Raw genomic sequence first — 20,000 nt, 5'->3', positions numbered from 1 at the left:
TCCACTCTCAGTGCACTGTCTGATGATGTGTGAGTGCGTGTGAGTGTGAGTGTGTATGTGTGTGTGTGTACGTGTGTGTGTGTGTGTGTGTGTGTGTGTGTGTGTGTGTGTGTGTGTGTGTGTGTGTGTGTGTGTGTGTGTGTGTGTGTGTGTGTGCATGCGTGCATGGTGCGACTTCTGGAAGTGTGTCTGGGTTTTTCAATCATAGGATTAGACTCTACAGAGTGTAATTACACAGGAACTAGGGCTGTGTGTGTGTGTACTTTGTGGGAGCATGTGTGTGTATGTGCAGCGTGTGTGTGTGTGTGTGTGTGTGTACAGTGTGTGTGCATGCCAGTCTGTCTGCTCATCAGTCCCTGTGTATCAGGTGTGTGTGTGTGTGTGTGTGTACTGTATGTGTGTGCGCGCGCAAGCGTGCGTTCATGTTTATGCTCTCACATATGCACCACAAAGGACGTGCATCAGCGCTTGCATCTGCTTACACTTGAGAGTAGTAGTAGTGTCAGGTTGGTGCCATCACTTTCTGCGCATGGGGCCTAATTAAGGAGCTGCACTCTCCATCCTTCATTCTCTCTCTCCCTCTCTCCCTCCCTCCCTCCCTCCCTCCCTCCCTCCCTCCATCTCTCTCCCTCCTTCCCTCTCTCTCTCTCTCTCTCGTTATCTATTCTGAACTCTGATGTGCCAGGGCCCTGGTGGTTACAGCGACGCTGCCACACAGGGTTGAACTGGGGCAGACGGAGTCTCTGAACACTTAAGGAATGACTAGCAGCATCCTGCTGTCTGTCTCTCCGACACGTACTGCCTTCCCTGCTTAAGGAGGCTTCTGAAGCACTTAGGAGTTGTCAGGTCAAACACAATCCTCCTCGTGAAATGATACCACAGGTAATTATTTTTTTCCAGACAACAAGAAGACGGAGGAGAGAGGAGAGACTCCAGTTCAATATCGAGGCCTCGCCTATTATTTCAGAGTCGCCATTCCTTAGATTAGCTGTCCTATACCACTGTCATAAAGACATTGAAAATATTTAAGTGGGGTCATAAACCTTCATATTTTACCGTTCTAATTATTTCCTGTAATTAATATATTTCAAATGTAGAGGTATGCCATGTAGCATTAGGTTCATATGAAATGCCTATGACAAAATACCAGCCAAGTGGCAAATGGAAAATGCACATGAACTAATACAAGAGTGAAGCTGACTTAAACAATTAATTTATCTTAGCCTTGGAGAGGACACTGAAAAATGTGTGTCTGAAAAACATTGATATTCCTTTTTTGGGCTTCCCCTCACAATAGAGGTGTTCCCTTCTGCTTTTTGTTTGGTTGTTTATTTATTTGTTTGTTAGTTTGACTTTGTTAAGTTTACTGTATTTTGTTATTACACTTAATGCAGGTAAAGTTATTCTGAAATCCAAAAATCTAATTTATTTCAAGTCATGAAAGAAGGTGAAAATGGCATACCTTGTAGTGTCTTTTTTTTTGGGGGGGGGGGGGGGGGGGTAGTGAAATACAAGGTTATCAATCATTATTATGAGGGAGCAAACTAAGGTACATTAGGCTACTTCTTTTTATTTTATTTATTTATTTATTTTTAACAAAGCTGTCATAGTCACTGTGAACTTGAGACTACAAAATACCCAGCAATATATATTTTGAAAAATATCCTCCATCTACCACATAAAACACATTTGATTAAATAAAATCTAATCTTTAACAACAATTAGGCCTGCATGTAACTCCTGCCATAGTATTGGACTGTTTGTTTGTAAAAGAGCATAGGCTATAAACTAGTGTCACTATAAAAGCAATCTTAAGGCAGACCGTTTTAAAACGCAGATATTTAGAAAACAAACCAATTACCTTCACGAAGATGATCAACAATGTTCTTCTGTTTCAGTGTTCAATCCATCACGGTTAGGGAGCCTGCATCCACAAGCACAACAATTATGGACTAATTTAGAAAGGGCAGCTTTAACGAATTCATTGTTTGCCTGTAGTTTTAACAGAATCTCGAATGTAATGTACAGCTATGTCGTGTAATGAAGTTTTATACATTATTAGGTAGCGCAGGCTACTAGCGTTGCGATCTAAATGCAACAAGTGGCTGTTTTCCAAATGCATCTTAACGTTATGCCATGGTAGGTAGGTAGGCGGCAAACAGTTAAAATACTAATTTGTAGAACATCTTTTCCAAAATGCGCCAAAAGGGAAAACGCAAAACAGTTCTAGCCAATGTAACACTGCAAATGCATTGTGTCAAGATCTAAGAATATGGGGGGAAATTGTTGGCTAATGTTGCATTACCTCACTAGCAGTAAGGGGAATGTTGGTAGGACAGCTACAGTATTTTGCCAGCTAACCCGTTAGCTAAGCGTACAACTTGATAGCTACCAATAATTGTAAAGGCATGGGATTCGTCTACGATTAGAGCAATACATTTCAAAGGCGCTGACCTCTGATGTGCCACCATAAGGGTTTGTGACATTCGAGATTATGACACTCCTTCATGATGTTGATAATTAGCATCCCGCTACATTGTAACACGCTATTAAAATCCCTTTACAACCATAGGGTTTACAACGCGTTAGCGTCTCTGACAACCAACCGGAAGCTTCGACTTGAAAACTTCCGTATCATGGAAGGTTTCAAATGTTTGACGTACATAGGGGTAGTATTAGTTTAACTTACAACCCGGAGACATATATCATATCATAACTAATGACACGTCAACTATAACATTATTTTATATTTTTGTTTAGACTGATCTGTGATCTAAAACCACCAAACGTAGCGGTAGGTGGGGTTTTCTTTTCAAAACATGAACACACATTCCCCCAAACAGCTTGGAACATCCCATGCAAGGAGAGGTCTCTCGTGAGTATTTTTCTCAAAGCTGCTCAGCTCAGGTAATGTTTTTAAAAAATAATGTTTCACAAGTGTTTCATATTTTTTATCTGACGGATGTTACCATATGTTGTCTTTGCCACTCTTAGCAAATGCAAGCTGATGGCATAATCTTGATGAATAGTGCCGTGGTTGCGCCCAATATTGTCAATATTTTGGCGCGCTGAAAGATTGAAATTGGGAGCATGCATGATCAAGTGGACATCAGCGCTGAGTCCAGATTCCATAGTCGATTTTATAGTTTGGTTCACCAAAGGTTCACCTTTTAGACTGTAATCGTGGTGAGATTGTTATTCAGTGAAATGGAATCGAAAGCGGAACTGTCAGTGACGAATAAGCTTTTTAAGCCTATGATGCATGACGAACTACGCTACATTACTTAAAGGATTGATTAGCAGTTGTTTGCATTCCACATAGATTATATGAGAACCATGTTACCTAATAACTATGACACTCATAGACATGATCACCTTCGTTCAGGAGACAACTCCATGAGTACAATTGTCAGATCAGTCATCAACATTATTTTGAGTCCATCCAAACAATTCCCCAGTGCTGTTTTTAGGAAGGAGAGAAAGTTCACATTAATTACCCCATTCAGAAGGATGCCTAATTTGGCATGATGCTTACCAAACTCCTCCTGTTGACATGAATGAATGAGATAGCTGTGGGTGATTTACAGTACATTTGGTAAGATGTTTTGCTCTGTACACCAGAGAAAGAAACGTGTGAAATACATTGCACTGTTGATTTTGCACCACTAGAACTATTATTTTCCCCTCATCCTGGCCTGGTAAATCCACACTGGTTTGGTGGACAATGATTTTGCACTCACTTTTGACCTTTGACCAAACTGAGTCAATCCTGATGAACGTGTAAACAATGAAGATCTGAATAACATGTAATTTAATAAACATTACAAATATAATTTCACTGAAAGTGATGAAGCATGGTTGACACATAATAATGACTGATTTAAGTCATTTACATGAGCAGACAACTGTGTGCATTTCTTTTGTGCAAAATCACTTACAAAATATTTTAAAGAACTGAATTGTAGTGGTCTTGATATGATCTGAATTTGAGAAATGCACCCCCCCCCCCAACCCCCCCCCCCCCCACACACACACACACACACACACACACGGATACCTACGTAAAACAAAAAAAAATTCTGTGTTTGTTTGAAATGTAGGCATGTCCGCCTTTGATGTCCCTGTGCAGCAATGTCCCGCAGAAAGACGGCGCACGTTTCAGATATCAGGAATCAAGGATGCACACAGCAAAGGGAGGCTGCTCCGTGCTATAAAGCAGCTCGATGGAATGTACATCGGAGGCCCGGTGAGTGATAGGCTGTACTCACATCCCAGATAAAACAGGTGGTCATACCAAGTGGCCGCTCAAATCAAATCAGGCTTATTGACCATGTGTACTTGTGTACACTACAGTACAAGGAATTTGGTTTCTGCATTTATCCCATCCGTGAATTAGTGAACACACACAGCACACAGTGAACACACAGTGAGGTGAAGCACACACTATCCGTGAATTAGTGAACACACACACACACACACACACACACACACAGCACACAGTGAACACACAGTGAGGTGAAGCACACACTAACCCGGAGAAGTGAGCTGCACTGTACGCACATCCTAGATGAAACAGGTGGCCATGCCAAGTGGCCATTCAGTGTGTTTGTACAGAAGGTACAGTACAGTGGTTTTTTTTTGTTTGTTTTATGTTGTGTTACGATTTGATGTCATGCTAGCAACTAGCAGCATACATGCAACACAGGAAAAACAGCTCCTAGTCATTTAACAGACAGACTCCTTTTTTGCTTCATAGTATCCAAGAAATAATGTATAACATTATCTGGAAGGTGATTAATAAATAACAAACCTGTGCATTAAAATTGAAATTCATCACACAAGACACAAGATAAGATAAGGACAAGACAAGGAGTGAAAGTTTTAGCAAGTTGAACTCACTCAGAAAGACTATAGGCCTTCATACAATAGCAGTGAGCTCTTGAAAGTTTAAAGGATCCGTGGCTGGGTCTATCCATTGACTACAGAAATGATTTTCCAGACTAATTAATATGATTATTTCCCCTGGAGATTCATCCTTTCACAGATATAAAAATAGCAATGTGGCGGCTTCATTGAAGGCACTGGTGTACACCTGTGTCGCAGTTCATTCAGAGAAACATGAAGAGTCAGTGATTAGCCCTGAGAAATGGCCCTAATTGGTTTCAAATTCCGAGATGTATTTTTGACTCCATCATTTTGTCCTTGCCCTCAATTGCATCCAAATATAGGCGCAGACTTCTCTATGCAATAATTGAAGTCCCTGCAGTCTTAGTGACACCGCAAAGATCTTGACCCTTTTTTTAATTTCTATGCTGGCTGCAGAGCAGCGGAAGACCTGAGGGACTTGGCCTATTGCATTATCACTGGTGGAATAACGGTCGTGCTTCTTCTGTTGCAGATTTACAGGGAGAGCATCACCCATCTGATCGTCTCCCAGGCTGTGCCCAGTGAAAAGTTCCTAGCAGCATGTGCTGGAGGTCAGTGACTCTGACCTTTTGTGATTTATTATGACTATAACAATAACAATGTTGATGATACTAATTACTGTTGTTATTATTATTATTATTATTATTATTATTTATATGAATTGAATGTTAAATGGATAGTATTTCAATATTCATGTGTGATAATGTTTTGCCCAGATACTAAATTAATAGCATAATAAAATTGTTCATGATTGTTCCTTATAGTTGGAAAATAAACCGTGAATGTAACTCCGTTCATCATTATGAAGCACAGCCTGGCAAAGGCCCTTCTCCAGTGTGTTGATTTCACCGACAAATCTGTATTAATTGATTCTGGTTCTCTCAGGGAAGTGGGTTGTCACGCCAGAGTACCTGCTGGACAGCGTGAAGCTGAATAAATGGCTGCCTGAGGGCCCCTATGAGGTGAACCTCTCGGTCCGAAGCCCTGGCCTCCCCAACCCTGTGAAGGCATGGAGAGAGAAGGTGTCCTGGGGACTGGTGTCTGGGGCCTTCCAGGTAAAGTGTTTATGTAAAGGGTACCCTTAGGGGCTCCTTTAAATCCTTTAAAATGGTTTAAAGAACCACTTATGGGTGCCATTTTTGGTGCTATATACCGGTAGCACCTTTTTTTCTTAAAGTGTATGCATCACCAAACAGCTGACACAAATTCAGTTTTATAAATGAACTGTCACTTGATTCTATTCAAGTAGTACTTGCTGCACTAACACGTCCTTGTCACACTGCACCTTTTTTTGTAAGTTGCTTTCAATAAAAGCGTCAGATAAATGGCTAAGTGCTACTGTAAAGGCTGTTTTTAATTTTGATATACCGGTACTGACTTTCCAGGACTGGGTGGTGCTGCTGAATGTGGTTGACTTCAAGCGGAGGGACATTATCAGCAGGTGAGCCCGGCACTTACATTTTAAAATGGCACTTTTTAAATGCACACATCTTACTACCGTACAAAATATATAACAGATAGTAATATAATGTGTTGAGAGATTGGAGTAAGTGGAGCGACTGACGCTTTCTTTTCAGGATCCTGAAGGCAGGCAGGGCTGTTGTGTACCTGGAGAGGCCCGCCTCAGTGGCCATCACTCATGTGATAAACAGACACATGGTGGAGGACACACCTGACCAGGAGGATGTTCCCTGTGCGTCCATGCGGCAGCTCGCTCTGCATCTATTCGGGGTCAGCCATCTTTTTCTGCAGCATCAAACACTGCCGCCTAATATTGATAATAATGATAATATTATTATTAATGATAATAATAATAATAGTAATAATATCCCCTTAATCGTTGTAAAATTTGGTAGTAGACAAGTTTGGTAGTAGACATGTTTCCTTCAAACATATTGAGAGTCATGTGTGCATTCTTTCACTGGCACTGTGTGATGTTATTCAGAAATCATTTGCTGGATTGAAATGGCCTGTCAATCAGCCGAGCAATCCCAGCGATGGGGACGGCGAAGACGTAGACACCTCGTCTGAGAATGTGTTGGAGGAGGTGGAGAGGCTGGACTGCCCACTGGATGTAGGAGTGCTCTCAGGTCTGGAGAATACGCTGGAGGACTACATATTCAATGTGGAGGTGGGGAGAATTAGGCATTTATATTTACCTTTTTATTAGATATTATATTTATCAGCAACTGACACATCCACTCATTTGGACCGGAGATTTGCACATATTACTTGTTGTATGAATGAAACGTTACCATATTCAATGAAGATTTTTTTGGAAGAATGGGAATTGGTGGATTTTTTTTACATTACAGTAACAATTTTTGGGGAAAAAAACCTAAACACAGTTGTGTAGTGCAAAGGACTGCTCACAGCAGGAGCTGTTATCGTTGCTACAAGGATATCAGCAAAAAACGTTTTAAGTATCGGTCATACAGTATGAATGACAACGTAAACAGCACTGCATACTATAATGATGATAATGACGTGAAGAACGATCTCAAAGGTCACTTTCAGAACGACTTAAAGAATGACAGCCAATCAGAATCCATCGCATTCATCAACTCGAGGAAAGTCTTTCCTTATTGTTTCGTCATTGTGGACGCTCACGTCGTTAAGAGTTAGGATGTCTTTATAGTTCTTGTGTCTGATGTGATTGGCCTTTAATGCAGTTGTTTTTTTTTTTCATGTCCTCCTTTTCCTCCTAGAAATCGAAGCAGAAGAGAAAGCTGCTCTACCCAGAGTTCCAGAGCTTCTACCTGTCTTGTCCCACCACTCAGGTACTCCATGCAGATCGGCGTTAAGCATATTAACACGTCCTCCACACAACGGTTATCAGGCCGGCAGTATAAGCACACGTGTTTTTTCCCCGACAGTTCGGGTCATTCAATTTCCCCTCCTGTCATTTAAGCGGTGCTGTAGGGTGATTCGTTTGTCGAGGATGCATCATATCCGGGTCAGCTGACATGAACATGGTGATGTGATTGGTGACTCTATGATTGGCAGACCCATTAAAAGAAAAAGGCCTGCGCTGTCTGTTCGCTTGTGATTCTCTCCTAAAGAGCCATTTGGAGAAAGCGAAAGGTGTTTCATCCTGTCCTTCCTCCCCCACTCCCCCTCTTTCTGGAAAGTTCTTTGGTAATCAGAGATGTAACCAGGCGGTGACTGACAGTTCACCACATTGACCCCCAGAAATGCAATTCCACACGTGTGTCCACTCCATCTCATCTTCTCTCCTTCTCTCTCTCTCTCTCTCTCTCTCTCTCTCTCTCTCTCTCTCTCTCTCTCTCTCTCTCTCTCTCTCTCTCTCTCTCTCTCTCTCTCTCTCTCTCTCTGTCTCTTTCTCTCTCTTTCTCTCTCTCATTTCCTTTCCTCGGGTTCCGTGTTATTGTTCTTGTTCTCCGCAGCGGGCCCCGGCGGAGCTGAGGAACGTCCAGAGCCTGCTGGACTGCGGCTTCTTCCCGCAGGCGTTGGAGGAGCTCCAGGCCTCGCTGCACCCCGGGGTGCTTCCTCCGGCCCAGCTCGTGCTCACGCTCATGCAGCACGCCCTGGACGTGAGTCCACTACATACCACACATGACATACAGTACTAAACACAGCACACTGCACACTACACACTACACACTACACACTACACACTACACACTACACACAACGCAACGCAACGCAACGCAACGCAACGCAACACAACACAACACAATGCACACCACAAACAGCTCAACATTACACACAGCACGCAGCACACAACACACAACACACCTCATACACAACATAACACACTACACAAAAGTCACCGCAACACTCTGCACACTACACACTGCACATTACACACAACACAACACACTACAGACTACACATTACGCACTGCACAGCACAGCACAGTACAGCACAAACAACTACACACTACACACAAGACACAGACACTACTACAACGGTTTGTTTTGTGCTGGACTCAATTCTTTTTATTTCAGGCTAAATTCATAATAGCCATCACATACTGTGTCCCATTTAGCCAAGCACTTAATGTTACAGCAGATGTCATAGCAAATGGGCTCTTCATTTCATTCTGTTCTTTTGCCAAAGTTCATTCCACCTATGCCCACATACATTAAGCTGCTTCAAGAAGCCTTTTTGTGTTGTTATATTTCTGTTTTTTATACACATGTTATTTTTCATTCTATTCTTTAGCTTAGACCACTGTAAAGGTTGTACGATTGATATAAACCGTTTGTCTTGTCCGTGCTGTGTACTACAGTATATCGACCTCTCTTCTCTTGCCCAGGGTGCAGCAAAGCCGTACACGCTCAGCATGTTCCGTACAACCCTCCACAACATCCTGCGCATCAACTCTCCCTGGGGCTCGGCCGCCTATGTGAAGTACTTCCAGAACATTCTGCAGTGTCCGGAGTGCAAGGCAGGCGTGTGGTCCCTCCTCAGTACGTCCTTCAGGTGAGAGCCTGGAGAGTTGGAAACGCCGGACCAGAGGCAGGTCATCTCGTATTATGTCTGGACAGCTGGAATAGTGTGGAATTATGAAACCTGGAAAAGACCTGGAAAAGTATAGGAATTTGGATGAAAGTCTTTTTTTTAAGAAATCAGGACGTTTTACTAATAGTAAAAAAGCATCGACATCACATCTACATCTCAACAAAATTACACAATTATTTAACAGAACTAGAGAAGAGCATCCTTCGCATCTTTAAAGAAAGAATCATCAGTTTGAAGAAGGTCTGGAAAAAAGTTAACACAAAAGCTTTACTATTCTGCTGAGTAGTCAGTAAAGTAGCAGGTATTGTTGTTATGGTAACGTGATACCTACTGTAGCTGACATTGAAAATCTCTATTACCTGTATGTCTTCATATGATAAATACATATATCTTTATACTGTATATCTTTAATGGATAAATAAATGTAATTTATACTGTATATACATGTATATACAATGTGATAAATATGTCATGTGAAGAAGAGCCTTTTTAAACTGTCCCAGATGTCTGCTGTCCCAGATCGGCCCCAGTGCAGACGTGTGCTGCTGTTTGAAGTCGTTTGAGTTCAGGTGTGCAGTTTCGCTCGAGGACTCTTCTTTCTTTTTTTCCTTCTTTTATTGTCAGGGTGTGCATGTCCAGCGCCGCTACCTGTCACTCACTGCCAAGCCCCGCCCGCTCGGAGCTCATCGGCTTCCACGGCGACCTGCAGGAATTCATCCTCAGGCTGTTCCAGCTGGAGCTGCACGCCGTGAATTCTGGGTAAGCGCTGCGGGGGTGTCCCCAGCTCCCGCCGAGCGCACTGCTGTCCACTTCCTCCTCCTCGTCTGCTTTTTTTTGTTCTGCGCGCCGCTTTCACGGCGGCTCATGTTGTTGTTGTTTTGATGTTTTTAAAGATTTTTTGTGTCACAAACAAAGACCATATAAGGCGTGAAATAAGCCTCGAATCTGCTCAAAAATTCATGCCTCAAATGACAAGGTCACGGCTCCGTTGCCGTGGGAGGAAAGCATATCAAGCTACTGTTGCGTACAAACACTCTATGTGTCTGTGTCTGTCTGACGGCCTGTATGGATTTCTTCCCCCTTTACATCCAGCTTGACGACGACCGTGCCGTGGTCCACGATACTGGGCAACGCCTTCTGGACGGTGTGGGAGAGGTCGACTCTGAGCTCTAAGGCCGTGCAGCAGCTGGCCGAGCTGCTGGTGGAAGCGTATCAGTGGGCCCAGTCCTGCACGGAGGTTGGTGTGGGTGTGGGTGTGGGTGTGGGTGTGGGTGTAGGTGTGGGTGTGGGTGCAATCAGTTTTTATGACGATGGCTGTGAATTAAGAGATGGAAAAAGTATGGAAAAAGAGCATGCATTGTGTGTATGCATTTACAGTATATGTACTGGTTCAAAGAGAGGATATTCTGTACACTGCAAAAAATGAAATCTAACCAATTGTAATTATCTTATATTAAGATCAAAAATCTATTTGATATAGTTTTCAGTAAATTTGTCTTGATAAGACTCCTTAAGATAAGTCAAAGTCTTCTTAAATTAAATCAAAATCATCTTTTGAGAGAGCACTGGGTAAGTATTTTCATACTTAAAACAATACCAAATAGATTTTTGATAGTAATATAAGATAATTATACTTGGTTGGGTCATTTTTTGCAGAGTGGAACTGGCTACACCAGTACGTTCCACTAAATTAGACCAGTCCTCTAAAACTATTTTTACGCCCTGCGAATGGATTGCTCCAATTGCAGACCCGTTATAGCCGGCTATTAGTGTTGGAAAAAGTATGAAAGAAAAAGTGTGTGCATATGTGTTTCTATGGACAGTATCAATATATGTATGAGTAACTACAGTATGTAGGAAGCTTATTTGTAACTGTTTATTTGTAACAGTAACTATATCTGAGGAAAAAATGAATTTTTTGTGCTGTGTGATTTGTGTGTTGTGTGGAGAGAGAAAAGTGTGAAAGAAAAAGTGTGTGTCTATGTGTTTATATGCACAGTATGTACATATCAATATTACTGTATGTATGACGAACTATGTAGGAGGTTCATTTGTATGAGTTTTCTGAGGGGGAAAAAACCCAATTTTCTGTGTATTTTGTGTGTTGTGTAGAGAGTAATTAGTAAATGTGAAAGTAATTAGTGAATGTGAGAGTAATTAGTGTGCGAGTGAGTGAGTCCTGAGGCACCCCCAGGTCCGTGGTCCAGTGCTGCAGCTCTGCTCTGTGCCGTGTGTCTCATGTGTGTCTCATGTGTGTCTCATGTGTGTCTCATGTGTGCCCTGGCCGCAGGTGGACGCTGTGCACGGGCAGAGGCTGCTGCTGCGTCTGCAGGAGCTGCTGGAGGTGGTGGGCGAGTTCTGGTGCCAGGCCCACAGCACGCTCAACCGGCCGCTGGTGGACAAGGGCCTGCAGGAGCTGGGCGAGCACATCGCTATCCTCTGCCTAGGACAGGGCACAGGTACTGGCACGGCACTGGCTGCTGGAATCAAAATATTGATGATGTAGTGGTTGACTTAAAATTCTCAGGTGCTGTTCCTGAATAAAGGTGTGAACCGGGCTGTTTAAGATCAGAAAATAGGAAATTATTATGACGACAAATATAAATAATAATAAATATAACAATGTCTGATAAATTCAGACACTGACCTTTTTCATTACTTTAAGTCATATACTGTATGGAGATGGTTGAAGGGTGGGAAAGCAAAGCAGTGCTTGTCCAAGCTGGAGTAGGTTTCCTGTGACCTATTGAGCTGCTGTTGCAGATGTGGCACCAGACTTCCTGTTGGAGCTCGTTCCCAGCATGCTCTGCTCCCAGCTGCGCTTGGTCACGGCCGACGCCCTCTACCGCTTCGTCTGCCGCAGGAACGGCATCATCACGGGAACGGAGCCGCTCTCTCTCAGGAAGATTGTAAGTCTCAGCCTTACACCTGTGTAATATACAGCATGTATGTGTGTATATTATATATATAATATACACATACTGTTAGGGTTGGGCATCGATAATCGGTTCCGTCGTGGAACCGGGTTTAACTTATCAATTCCATCGACATTGTACGTCTTTTTTGTTATCGATTCCCTTAACGATTCCCTCAGCCTGCATGACGTCGGACTTTTTCCGGTTTTCCTGAAATGTTGTGTTACTACACGCCCTCTGCGACGACTCATACTACAAGTCAACCCCGAGAGGAAGAAATCCAAAGCCTGGCCCCATTTCACTAAACGTGATGAATATTCTGCCGTCTGCAACCAGTACAGTATTGTTATCGGTAGTAATACCAACAATATGTTAAAACATTTGTCCGTGAAGCATGGGATTAAGCTCCAAGTGTCATGTGTTCGACAGCCTACGGAGGGGTGCAAACGTTGCCCGGTCCAGGGCTCCAGAGTGCATATGCGCCCAAAATGTTTAAGAGTGTGCCTGAAAATAATTCTAGGTCGCACTGGTGCACCTGACGCTGCTCGGGTGAAAGCATACATTTCCTTCACAAGTTTTAATTGTAGACTTTGCGTGCAACTTTGCCAAACAGTATAGAAGTAACCCCCTTGGCCCGCTCTCTCTCGCTCTCTCTCCCTCTCCCTCTCCCGTGCGCGCTCAATGGACACCCGCCCCTCGACATGCACATTCACAATCGTGAAAGCAATGACGCATAGAAGACAACTAGCGACATTGTAATTTATTTCGGTTAGCATCATAGCGTAGGCTAACACAAATTTGATTCAAACTCTTGCTTTCAAGTTGACTGATCGTTTTCCAACTCTAAGACTCAAAAGGGCCTGTCTCAAGGAGAAAAAGTATTAGCCTACCTTGCAACTTAAACACACGTGGGGAAACTGAACAGTCCAACCAGTAGACTATAATAAACTAGCCAACTGTGCTACTTTGTTTACAATTTGAGGCTTCAAGCCGACAGCTGAATTAAAGAGGCAGAGTTGTAATATGAATAGTCATGAATGTCATGAATATCAGAAATGTCAGTAGTATAGATTAAAATATATAAAGAATTATATTATATTATATATACTGTAGGCTATACATCTTTATAATTCTTTATAAAGAATATGTATATTCCTTATTGTGTTTTAAATAAAGACAAGCTTTTTCTACGCCTTTATTGTTAAAAAATCATTCACATTATATGAAAGGAGAGCGATAAAAGGTGACCTTTTGGCGTTAAAGGCGATGCAATGAAAAATGTGGGTGCACCTACATTTTTTGGGAATCGATAAGAGAATTGATAAGGAATTGGATTGATAGGCAGAATCGATAATGCCATCGATATTGATAAAAACGTATCAATACCCATCCCTACATACTGTATATATACATATGTATAGAGATAGATAGATAGATAGATGGATATATATATAATCTATATGTGTGTGTGTGTTTAACTATTTATATATAATATTGGGATACATTGCATCAGTCAGTCAGGTGTAGCTTACCGGTAGCCAGGTGTCAGCCTGAATTGGCTTTGACCCAGAGAACTCCATCGCCTGACACAGCTGCCGCTGAAGGAAATGGTTGAACTCTTTTGTTTGGTCAAGAAGTCAAGAAACGCCCGGCGTAGCTCAAGAGAACCTAGAGAAGGATACTGAGAGTATTGATTGGTTGTCTTGCCAATAAAGAGGTCTCTTACACAGAGGTAATAGACAAGCAACCCCTTGTCTGTCTCTTTCTCTGTCTAATCCCCCTCTCCCTCCCTCCCTCCTCTCCTCTTTTTCTTACTCCTTTTTTTCTCTCTCTCTCTCTCTCTTTTTTCCTCTCTGTGTGTCAGGTGTCCACCTATTTGAAGGCCCTGGGGAGTCTGTGTGCGCGCCGGCCCACTGCTGACCCTTCGCCACGGCTGGGAGCTGAACCCGCCCTCGCCAGCTGTGCCAGCCAGAAGCCAAGCTCGGGGTGGGCAGACTCACACACACACACACACACACAGACACACACACACACACACACACACACACACACACACACACACACAGACACACAGACACACACACAGACACACACACACACACACACACACACACGTCCGTAGGCACGTTCACACACTCACACTTGACCGTGCTGTGGAGGGAGAAAGTGACCCGCGAGGCCTGCTGGCCTGTCTGGCTGGGCCCCTGCCAGGGTCGATCAATAAGAGAGGGAGGGAGGGAGAGAGAGAGAGGGATGGAGAGAGAGAGGGAGAGAGATAAAGAGATGGAAGGAGATGTCGGGAGAGAGGGATGAGAGGAGGGGTGAGAGGAGAGGGTCAGTAGCTCATCAGACAGACCTTCATGTTCGTTAGGCAGGGCTCCTAACTCACTCGAGCTGCTCTGTGTGTGTGTGTGTGTGCGTGTGTGCATGTGTGTGTGTGTGTGTGTGTGTGTGTGTGTGTGTGTGTGTGTGTGTGTGTGTGTGTGTGTGTGTGTGTCTTTGGGAGGAAACAGCAGGCAGCCCGACAGGCGAGGGCTCTGAGGGACGTCCAACGCTGGGCCACGCGCTTCACTGACAGGTCTGCCAGTTGTGCTGAAATGTTTTCATCGACAACAAGTGAACCATGGCATGATCTGTTGCAGAAGCGTTGGGCCGCTGTTCGTCGATAGAGAGAGAGAGGGTGTGTGTGGGTGTGTGTGGGTGTGTGGGGGTGTGTGTGTGTGTGTGTGGGTGTGTGTGGGTGTGTGTGGGTGTGTGGGGGTGTGTGTGGGTGTGTGGGTGGGTGTGTGTGTGTGTGTGTGTGTGTGGGGGGGGGGGTTCATGTCTGTGTGTGTGTGGTGGGGGGGGGGAGGATATAGGACTGTACTCACCTCTTTTTTCAGAGCAAACCAAGTCATTGGCTGAAGCGTTAGTGCCCTTATCAGGGAGACATTACTTTCAAATGGATTCTAATGAGGAGAGCACTTGCCTCCCAGTTGTTGTTCCGGCGGCCGTGATGTGCCTTGATGGCTCACCGACGGCCACGAGATCTCTCGCTAATACGGTGCTTAGGCTTGAGAAAAGTCGCCGCCGGAATTCACTCGTTTTGTCATTAGACTTCACTCTGGCTTTGTGCTTCACATCGACTCGCAGAACAGTGACTGTAAATCTACAGTTTGTCAATAGCGTTTTTGTAAGCGGTCAGCTCGGCCGAATAGAGCCACGGTTTGTGGACCTTTGTTATGCGTGGACCGACACACACACACACACACACACACACACACACCCTTGTGCTGTGGGCCAGGCTAGAAGTAAACCCCTCATTTTTAATAATATTCAGAGTTGTGTTAAGGGTTAGGTGTGTGTGTGTGTGTGTGTGTGTGTGTGTGTGTGTGTGTGTGTGTGTGTGTGTCTGTGTGTTTTAACCTCAGACTCGTGTGGTGTTTTCCAGCGGTAACTGAGGAGAAAGCCTGTGCTTCTCTTCAGATTCGCATACACGAGCCCAATCAGTAGCGAAAGTGCTGGAGAGAGTCTCTCCTCGCTAAAGCCTCCTTCCTCTGAAGTGCGCCGGGACGAGTTTTCACAGGAAGCGTTCCGCCTCTCTCTCCGTGGCTGTCAGTCCCATCTAGGTGGGCTGGAACACGCTTTTCAGCGCTAATGCGAAGTGTAGCGCGCGTTTGTTTTAGCGCGTGTGCGCCGCGTGTTTGTGTAACGCACTACAAAGGCAAAAAAAAGGCGCTGCCTCGGCTTCTGAGGCGCCCAATTACCTCAAGAAAGGGGATGTCTCTCTCTCTCTCTCTCTCTCTCTCTCTCTCTCTCTCTCTCTCTCTCTCTCTCTCTCTCTTTCTCTCTCTCTACCTCTCTCATTCTTTCGTTCCCTCGTTCTTTTTCCCCTTCCTCCGCGCTAGCGCTCTCCCTCGGTGTGTCTGTTCCGTTGTCTCCTCCTTCGCGCCGCGCCGCGCGCACCTCCTCATCCCTCAGGCTGTCAGAGCCCAGCTGACAGCCGCTAGCTATTAGCATGCCAGGCCGTACAAGCAGCCCCTGTTCAATTATTTATTTATGTGTAAGCCATCTCATTGCTCCCGCCGGCAATGCGGTAGGATGATGACAGAGCCTGTGTTGGTTGTTCTGGGCATCTTTCTTTTTTTTTGTTTTCTCCCGCACTTTTAAATGGTGAACTCTTGACTTTTTACACTCCAGTTGTTATTAGCAGGTTATTGGTTGATATTGTACAAAGCGTAGTGTGTGGCCAGGCCATCGGTTGTTCCGCATTCAACATGACTGTGTTCATGCCTTCTTTTTTTTATATTTTGTTGCCTGGAGAAGCACGCGTATCTTGCAAGAACGGACTGTGTGAGGAATCACGGCTTATTGTGATAAGCTGCAGTAGATTGTAATTGTGGCACTCTGGTAGAGCTGTAATCGGGCCTTGAAAGGTACAGTAGGCCCGACAAGTATGTACATTTTGATTGACAGCTTTTTAAAAACCTGAAGCCGTTCACAGCCCGACATTATTCAAATGTGTGCACGCACACAGCTCTTTTGCCTTTTGTCGAGAAAGAGTCACTTATACATTTTTAACATTATTTATTCATGACTAACGCAGGCTATAGGCCACTTGGAAGTTGGAACAAAGACCTAAATGAAGTCCTCTGTAACACCGTAACATTTCAGCACTCTAAATAGACCTAGGCATACACTTAGCCTATAAATACTTTAACAAAATGTCGCATCTTTTGCATTTCACATAACCCACTGGCTCATTATTTCGCATTATGCACGTGGTCAAAAAACTTTTACACACCTCAGACTTTGCTTTCTTTTCCGGTGCAACCGAAAGCGTAATTGCCAGAGGCCAGCCTCCGTTTCACCAGTGACGGCTGCGCTAGGAAGTGTTGCATGGGAATGTGCCTCTGCACCATTGTGGTGAAGCGCACAGTAGACGTGCTGCATATTTTAACGGCACTCTTCCGTTTTCCGAGTCCCACGTGCTGGAGCTATACTGTGTCATGATGCACATTCACCGCAGCACTGCACAGCACAGCAGCCTGCCTCTATCAGCCCTCAGAGTCAGAGAGAGAGAGTGAGAGAGAGAGAGAGAAATGAGCAGAAAGAGAGGGAGAGAGGGAGGTGAGCAAAGAGAGGGAGGGAGGTGAGCAAAGGGAGAGAGGGAGAGAAAGAGAGTGAGAGAGATGAGGAGAGAGAGGGAGAGAGGGAGGTGAGCAAAGAGAGAGAGGGAGAGAAAGACGAAGATGAGCAGAGTGTGAGAGAGAGAAAGAGAGAGCGAGGGAAAGAGAGAGAGGGGGAAGTGAGGCAGCAGCATTGCACGCCTCCTCTCCTCCTCTCCTCCTCTCCACTCTGATAACAGGGGGCCGTGTCCGAGGTCTACAGACTGCATCAGGAGTCCATCTCGTCCAACGGTAACATCTGGACTGTGAGGCGGCACTGTCTCTTTACATGAGGCTCTCCTCGGAAAGGAACTCGTTCTATCACCCTCTCTATCCCTCGCTCCCTCCCTCCCCTATTGTTATCCATCTCTGCCTCCATCCCTCTATCCCTCCATTCCTGTCTGTCCTGAATGCTGTCTCCTGCTGGGGGCAGATTGGATGAAGCAGACTATTCGTGCTTGTCCCTGCCACAGATCTGTGTCCTTGTGCTCTTGAGCATCGGAGCTTCACATCCCAGCTTAACCTCTATTTTAAACCTGTCGGTTCTGCTTTTGTAGAACCAAGCAGGTTATTTTTGTTTCTTAGACTTTTTTTTTGTGTTATGTTATTGTGTGACATTGTCAGGGAGGTGCTTAAAATGTTATATTATTTTTGTTTCGGTTTTGCTAAGATCATGATTAACCACTAATTAGGTCCTCAACTGATTTTCTAGTTGTAAAAGTACTAAGACTTCTAATGTTTTGTATTAGTAATGGTTGCGATGCACAAAATAGTATTGCACTGCAAATGTGTGTGGGTGTTGTAGTCTGACTTCAGTAGGTTAACAGAGATGCTTTTTGTGTGTTAAGCAGACTCAAAGGAGGTGTGTGTGTGTGTTTGGCCCAGGAAAAGACAACACCCCACGTGGCTTAAACCGAGTGAATGCAGCAGGTGAGGATAACGCACACACACACACACACACAGATGCATACACACAGACACACACACACACAAACACACACACACACACACACACACACACACACACACACACACACACACACACACACACAGACGCATACACACACACACACACACACACACACACACACACAGACAGACAGACAGACATGCTTATAGCCACACAAATCCGTGGCCTCGCACTCTTTTACCCATTTCGTTCATTTTACACACACACACTCACACCACACTCACAAGTATCTTTGTGTAAGTTTGTGTGTGTGTGTGTGTGTGTGTGTGTGTGTGTCTGTGGTGCTATTGCACTATGGAAGGTTTTTTTTGTTTATTTATTTATTCCAGATGACAAATGAAACAAAACACGCTCACACAAAGCAAAGTATTTGAATGGAACAACAGCAAGCCTGCGGATTCTTTCGTAGTTTTTTTTTTCTTTTCTCTCTTTCTTTTTCGGCGTCAAGGACCCAACCGTATCGCGGCGCATCGCACGTCTCGTCGCATTAAGAGGGTCAAAACACACCGGCGCGTCAGCGACTCTGTGACTCCAGGCGGTGTCATTGAAATTCCTCGCGCAGTGTTTGCTTACATTCCCCACGAGTGCATCTCTCTCCAACGATCACCCCCCCACCCACCCACACACACATACACACACACATACACACACCCTCTCGCCCCCCCAAAAAAAGAAGAAAAAACAGGAGCGAAAACAAAAAAAAAAAGAAACGCAAACACACCAATAACACAAACACGACCGTCGTCAGATCCCCAGTTTACGAATATTAAACAGGACCAATTAGGATTCTGCAGGAGTGAGGGAGCGTGGAGATGTGAAGTGTGTGTGTCTGTGGTGTGTGTTCGTGTGTGTGTGTGTGTATGTGTGTGTGTGTGTGTGTGTGTGGTGCGGGAGGAGGGTATGCTCCTGCAATTAGGCACACAGCACTCCCCGTGAACCCGCCGCGGTGTCAAGACTCATCTTCTCCTCTCCACCTGATCAGACAGAGGCCCTGCACCAGCTCTCAGGTCGGGCAGAGAGAGAGAGAGAGGGAGCGAGGGCAGAGAGAGAGAGAGAGAGAGAGAGAGAGAGAGAGAGAGAGAGAGAGAGAGAGAGAGAGAGAGAGAGAGAGAGAGAGAGAGAGAGAGAGAGAGAGAGAGAGAGAGAGAGAGAGAGAGAGAGAGAGAGGAGAGAGAGAGAGAGAGAGAGAGAGAGAGAGAGAGAGAGAGAGGGCAGAGAGAGAGAGAGAGAGAGAGCGAGGGGCGGAGAGAGAGAGAGAGAAAGAGAGAGAGAGAGAGAGAGGAGGGAGGTGGGGTTGAGGCAGGCAGGCAGGCCTTGGCACCTTTAGACTGAGAGAGAGAGATGAAGAGAGGGGGGAGGAGATGAGGAGAGGGGGGAGAGAGAGAAGGATGAGGAGGAGAAGAGAGAGGAGAAGAGAGAGGGAGGAGAAGAGACTCAAGGCTGTGAGCTCTGCTCTGCTGTGCTGTGCTGTGCTGTATGCATTCATCTATTTTTTTCCTCTCTCTCTCTCTCTCTCTCTCTCTCTCTCTCTCTCTCTCTCTCTCTCTCTCTCTC

The 20,000-nt window shown here is 44.8% G+C and overlaps 2 protein-coding genes across 4 annotated transcripts in view; one reads left to right on the top strand and one right to left on the bottom strand.

Moving 5' to 3' along the window:
* LOC134060535 (uncharacterized) overlaps nucleotides 1-2,567 on the bottom strand; it is a 31,147-nt gene extending 28,580 nt beyond the window's left edge. The window contains exons 1-2 of the mRNA XM_062517264.1: nucleotides 2,455-2,567; nucleotides 1,862-1,924 (exon numbers count right to left, since the gene is read on the bottom strand). The gene's annotated coding sequence lies outside the window, so the exon portion shown is untranslated. The remainder of the gene's footprint in view (nucleotides 1-1,861; nucleotides 1,925-2,454) is intronic.
* A 187-nt stretch (nucleotides 2,568-2,754) lies between these two features.
* Nucleotides 2,755-20,000, top strand: part of slf1 (SMC5-SMC6 complex localization factor 1) — a 21,941-nt gene continuing 4,695 nt past the window's right edge. The window contains exons 1-16 of one of the 3 annotated variants that reach the window (XM_062516183.1): nucleotides 2,755-2,907; nucleotides 4,101-4,246; nucleotides 5,399-5,477; nucleotides 5,812-5,981; nucleotides 6,312-6,367; nucleotides 6,504-6,657; nucleotides 6,872-7,057; nucleotides 7,635-7,706; nucleotides 8,334-8,480; nucleotides 9,209-9,375; nucleotides 10,039-10,173; nucleotides 10,507-10,651; nucleotides 11,705-11,873; nucleotides 12,178-12,323; nucleotides 14,194-14,315; nucleotides 18,328-18,406. In XM_062516183.1, the coding sequence (XP_062372167.1) occupies nucleotides 4,103-4,246; nucleotides 5,399-5,477; nucleotides 5,812-5,981; nucleotides 6,312-6,367; nucleotides 6,504-6,657; nucleotides 6,872-7,057; nucleotides 7,635-7,706; nucleotides 8,334-8,480; nucleotides 9,209-9,375; nucleotides 10,039-10,173; nucleotides 10,507-10,651; nucleotides 11,705-11,873; nucleotides 12,178-12,323; nucleotides 14,194-14,315; nucleotides 18,328-18,388 (1,953 nt within the window). In that variant the 5' untranslated portion in view covers nucleotides 2,755-2,907; nucleotides 4,101-4,102 and the 3' untranslated portion in view covers nucleotides 18,389-18,406. Of the gene's footprint in view, nucleotides 2,908-3,169; nucleotides 3,187-4,100; nucleotides 4,247-5,398; nucleotides 5,478-5,811; nucleotides 5,982-6,311; nucleotides 6,368-6,503; nucleotides 6,658-6,871; nucleotides 7,058-7,634; nucleotides 7,707-8,333; nucleotides 8,481-9,208; nucleotides 9,376-10,038; nucleotides 10,174-10,506; nucleotides 10,652-11,704; nucleotides 11,874-12,177; nucleotides 12,324-14,193; nucleotides 14,316-18,327; nucleotides 18,407-20,000 lie in introns of those variants that run through there. The other 2 variants (XM_062516182.1, XM_062516184.1) reach the window with 2 other exon arrangements.

This window comes from Sardina pilchardus, chromosome 16, assembly GCF_963854185.1.
Source record: "Sardina pilchardus chromosome 16, fSarPil1.1, whole genome shotgun sequence".
Taxonomy (NCBI): Eukaryota; Metazoa; Chordata; class Actinopteri; order Clupeiformes; family Clupeidae; genus Sardina; species Sardina pilchardus.
This window is presented reverse-complemented; position numbering and strand designations above follow the sequence as displayed.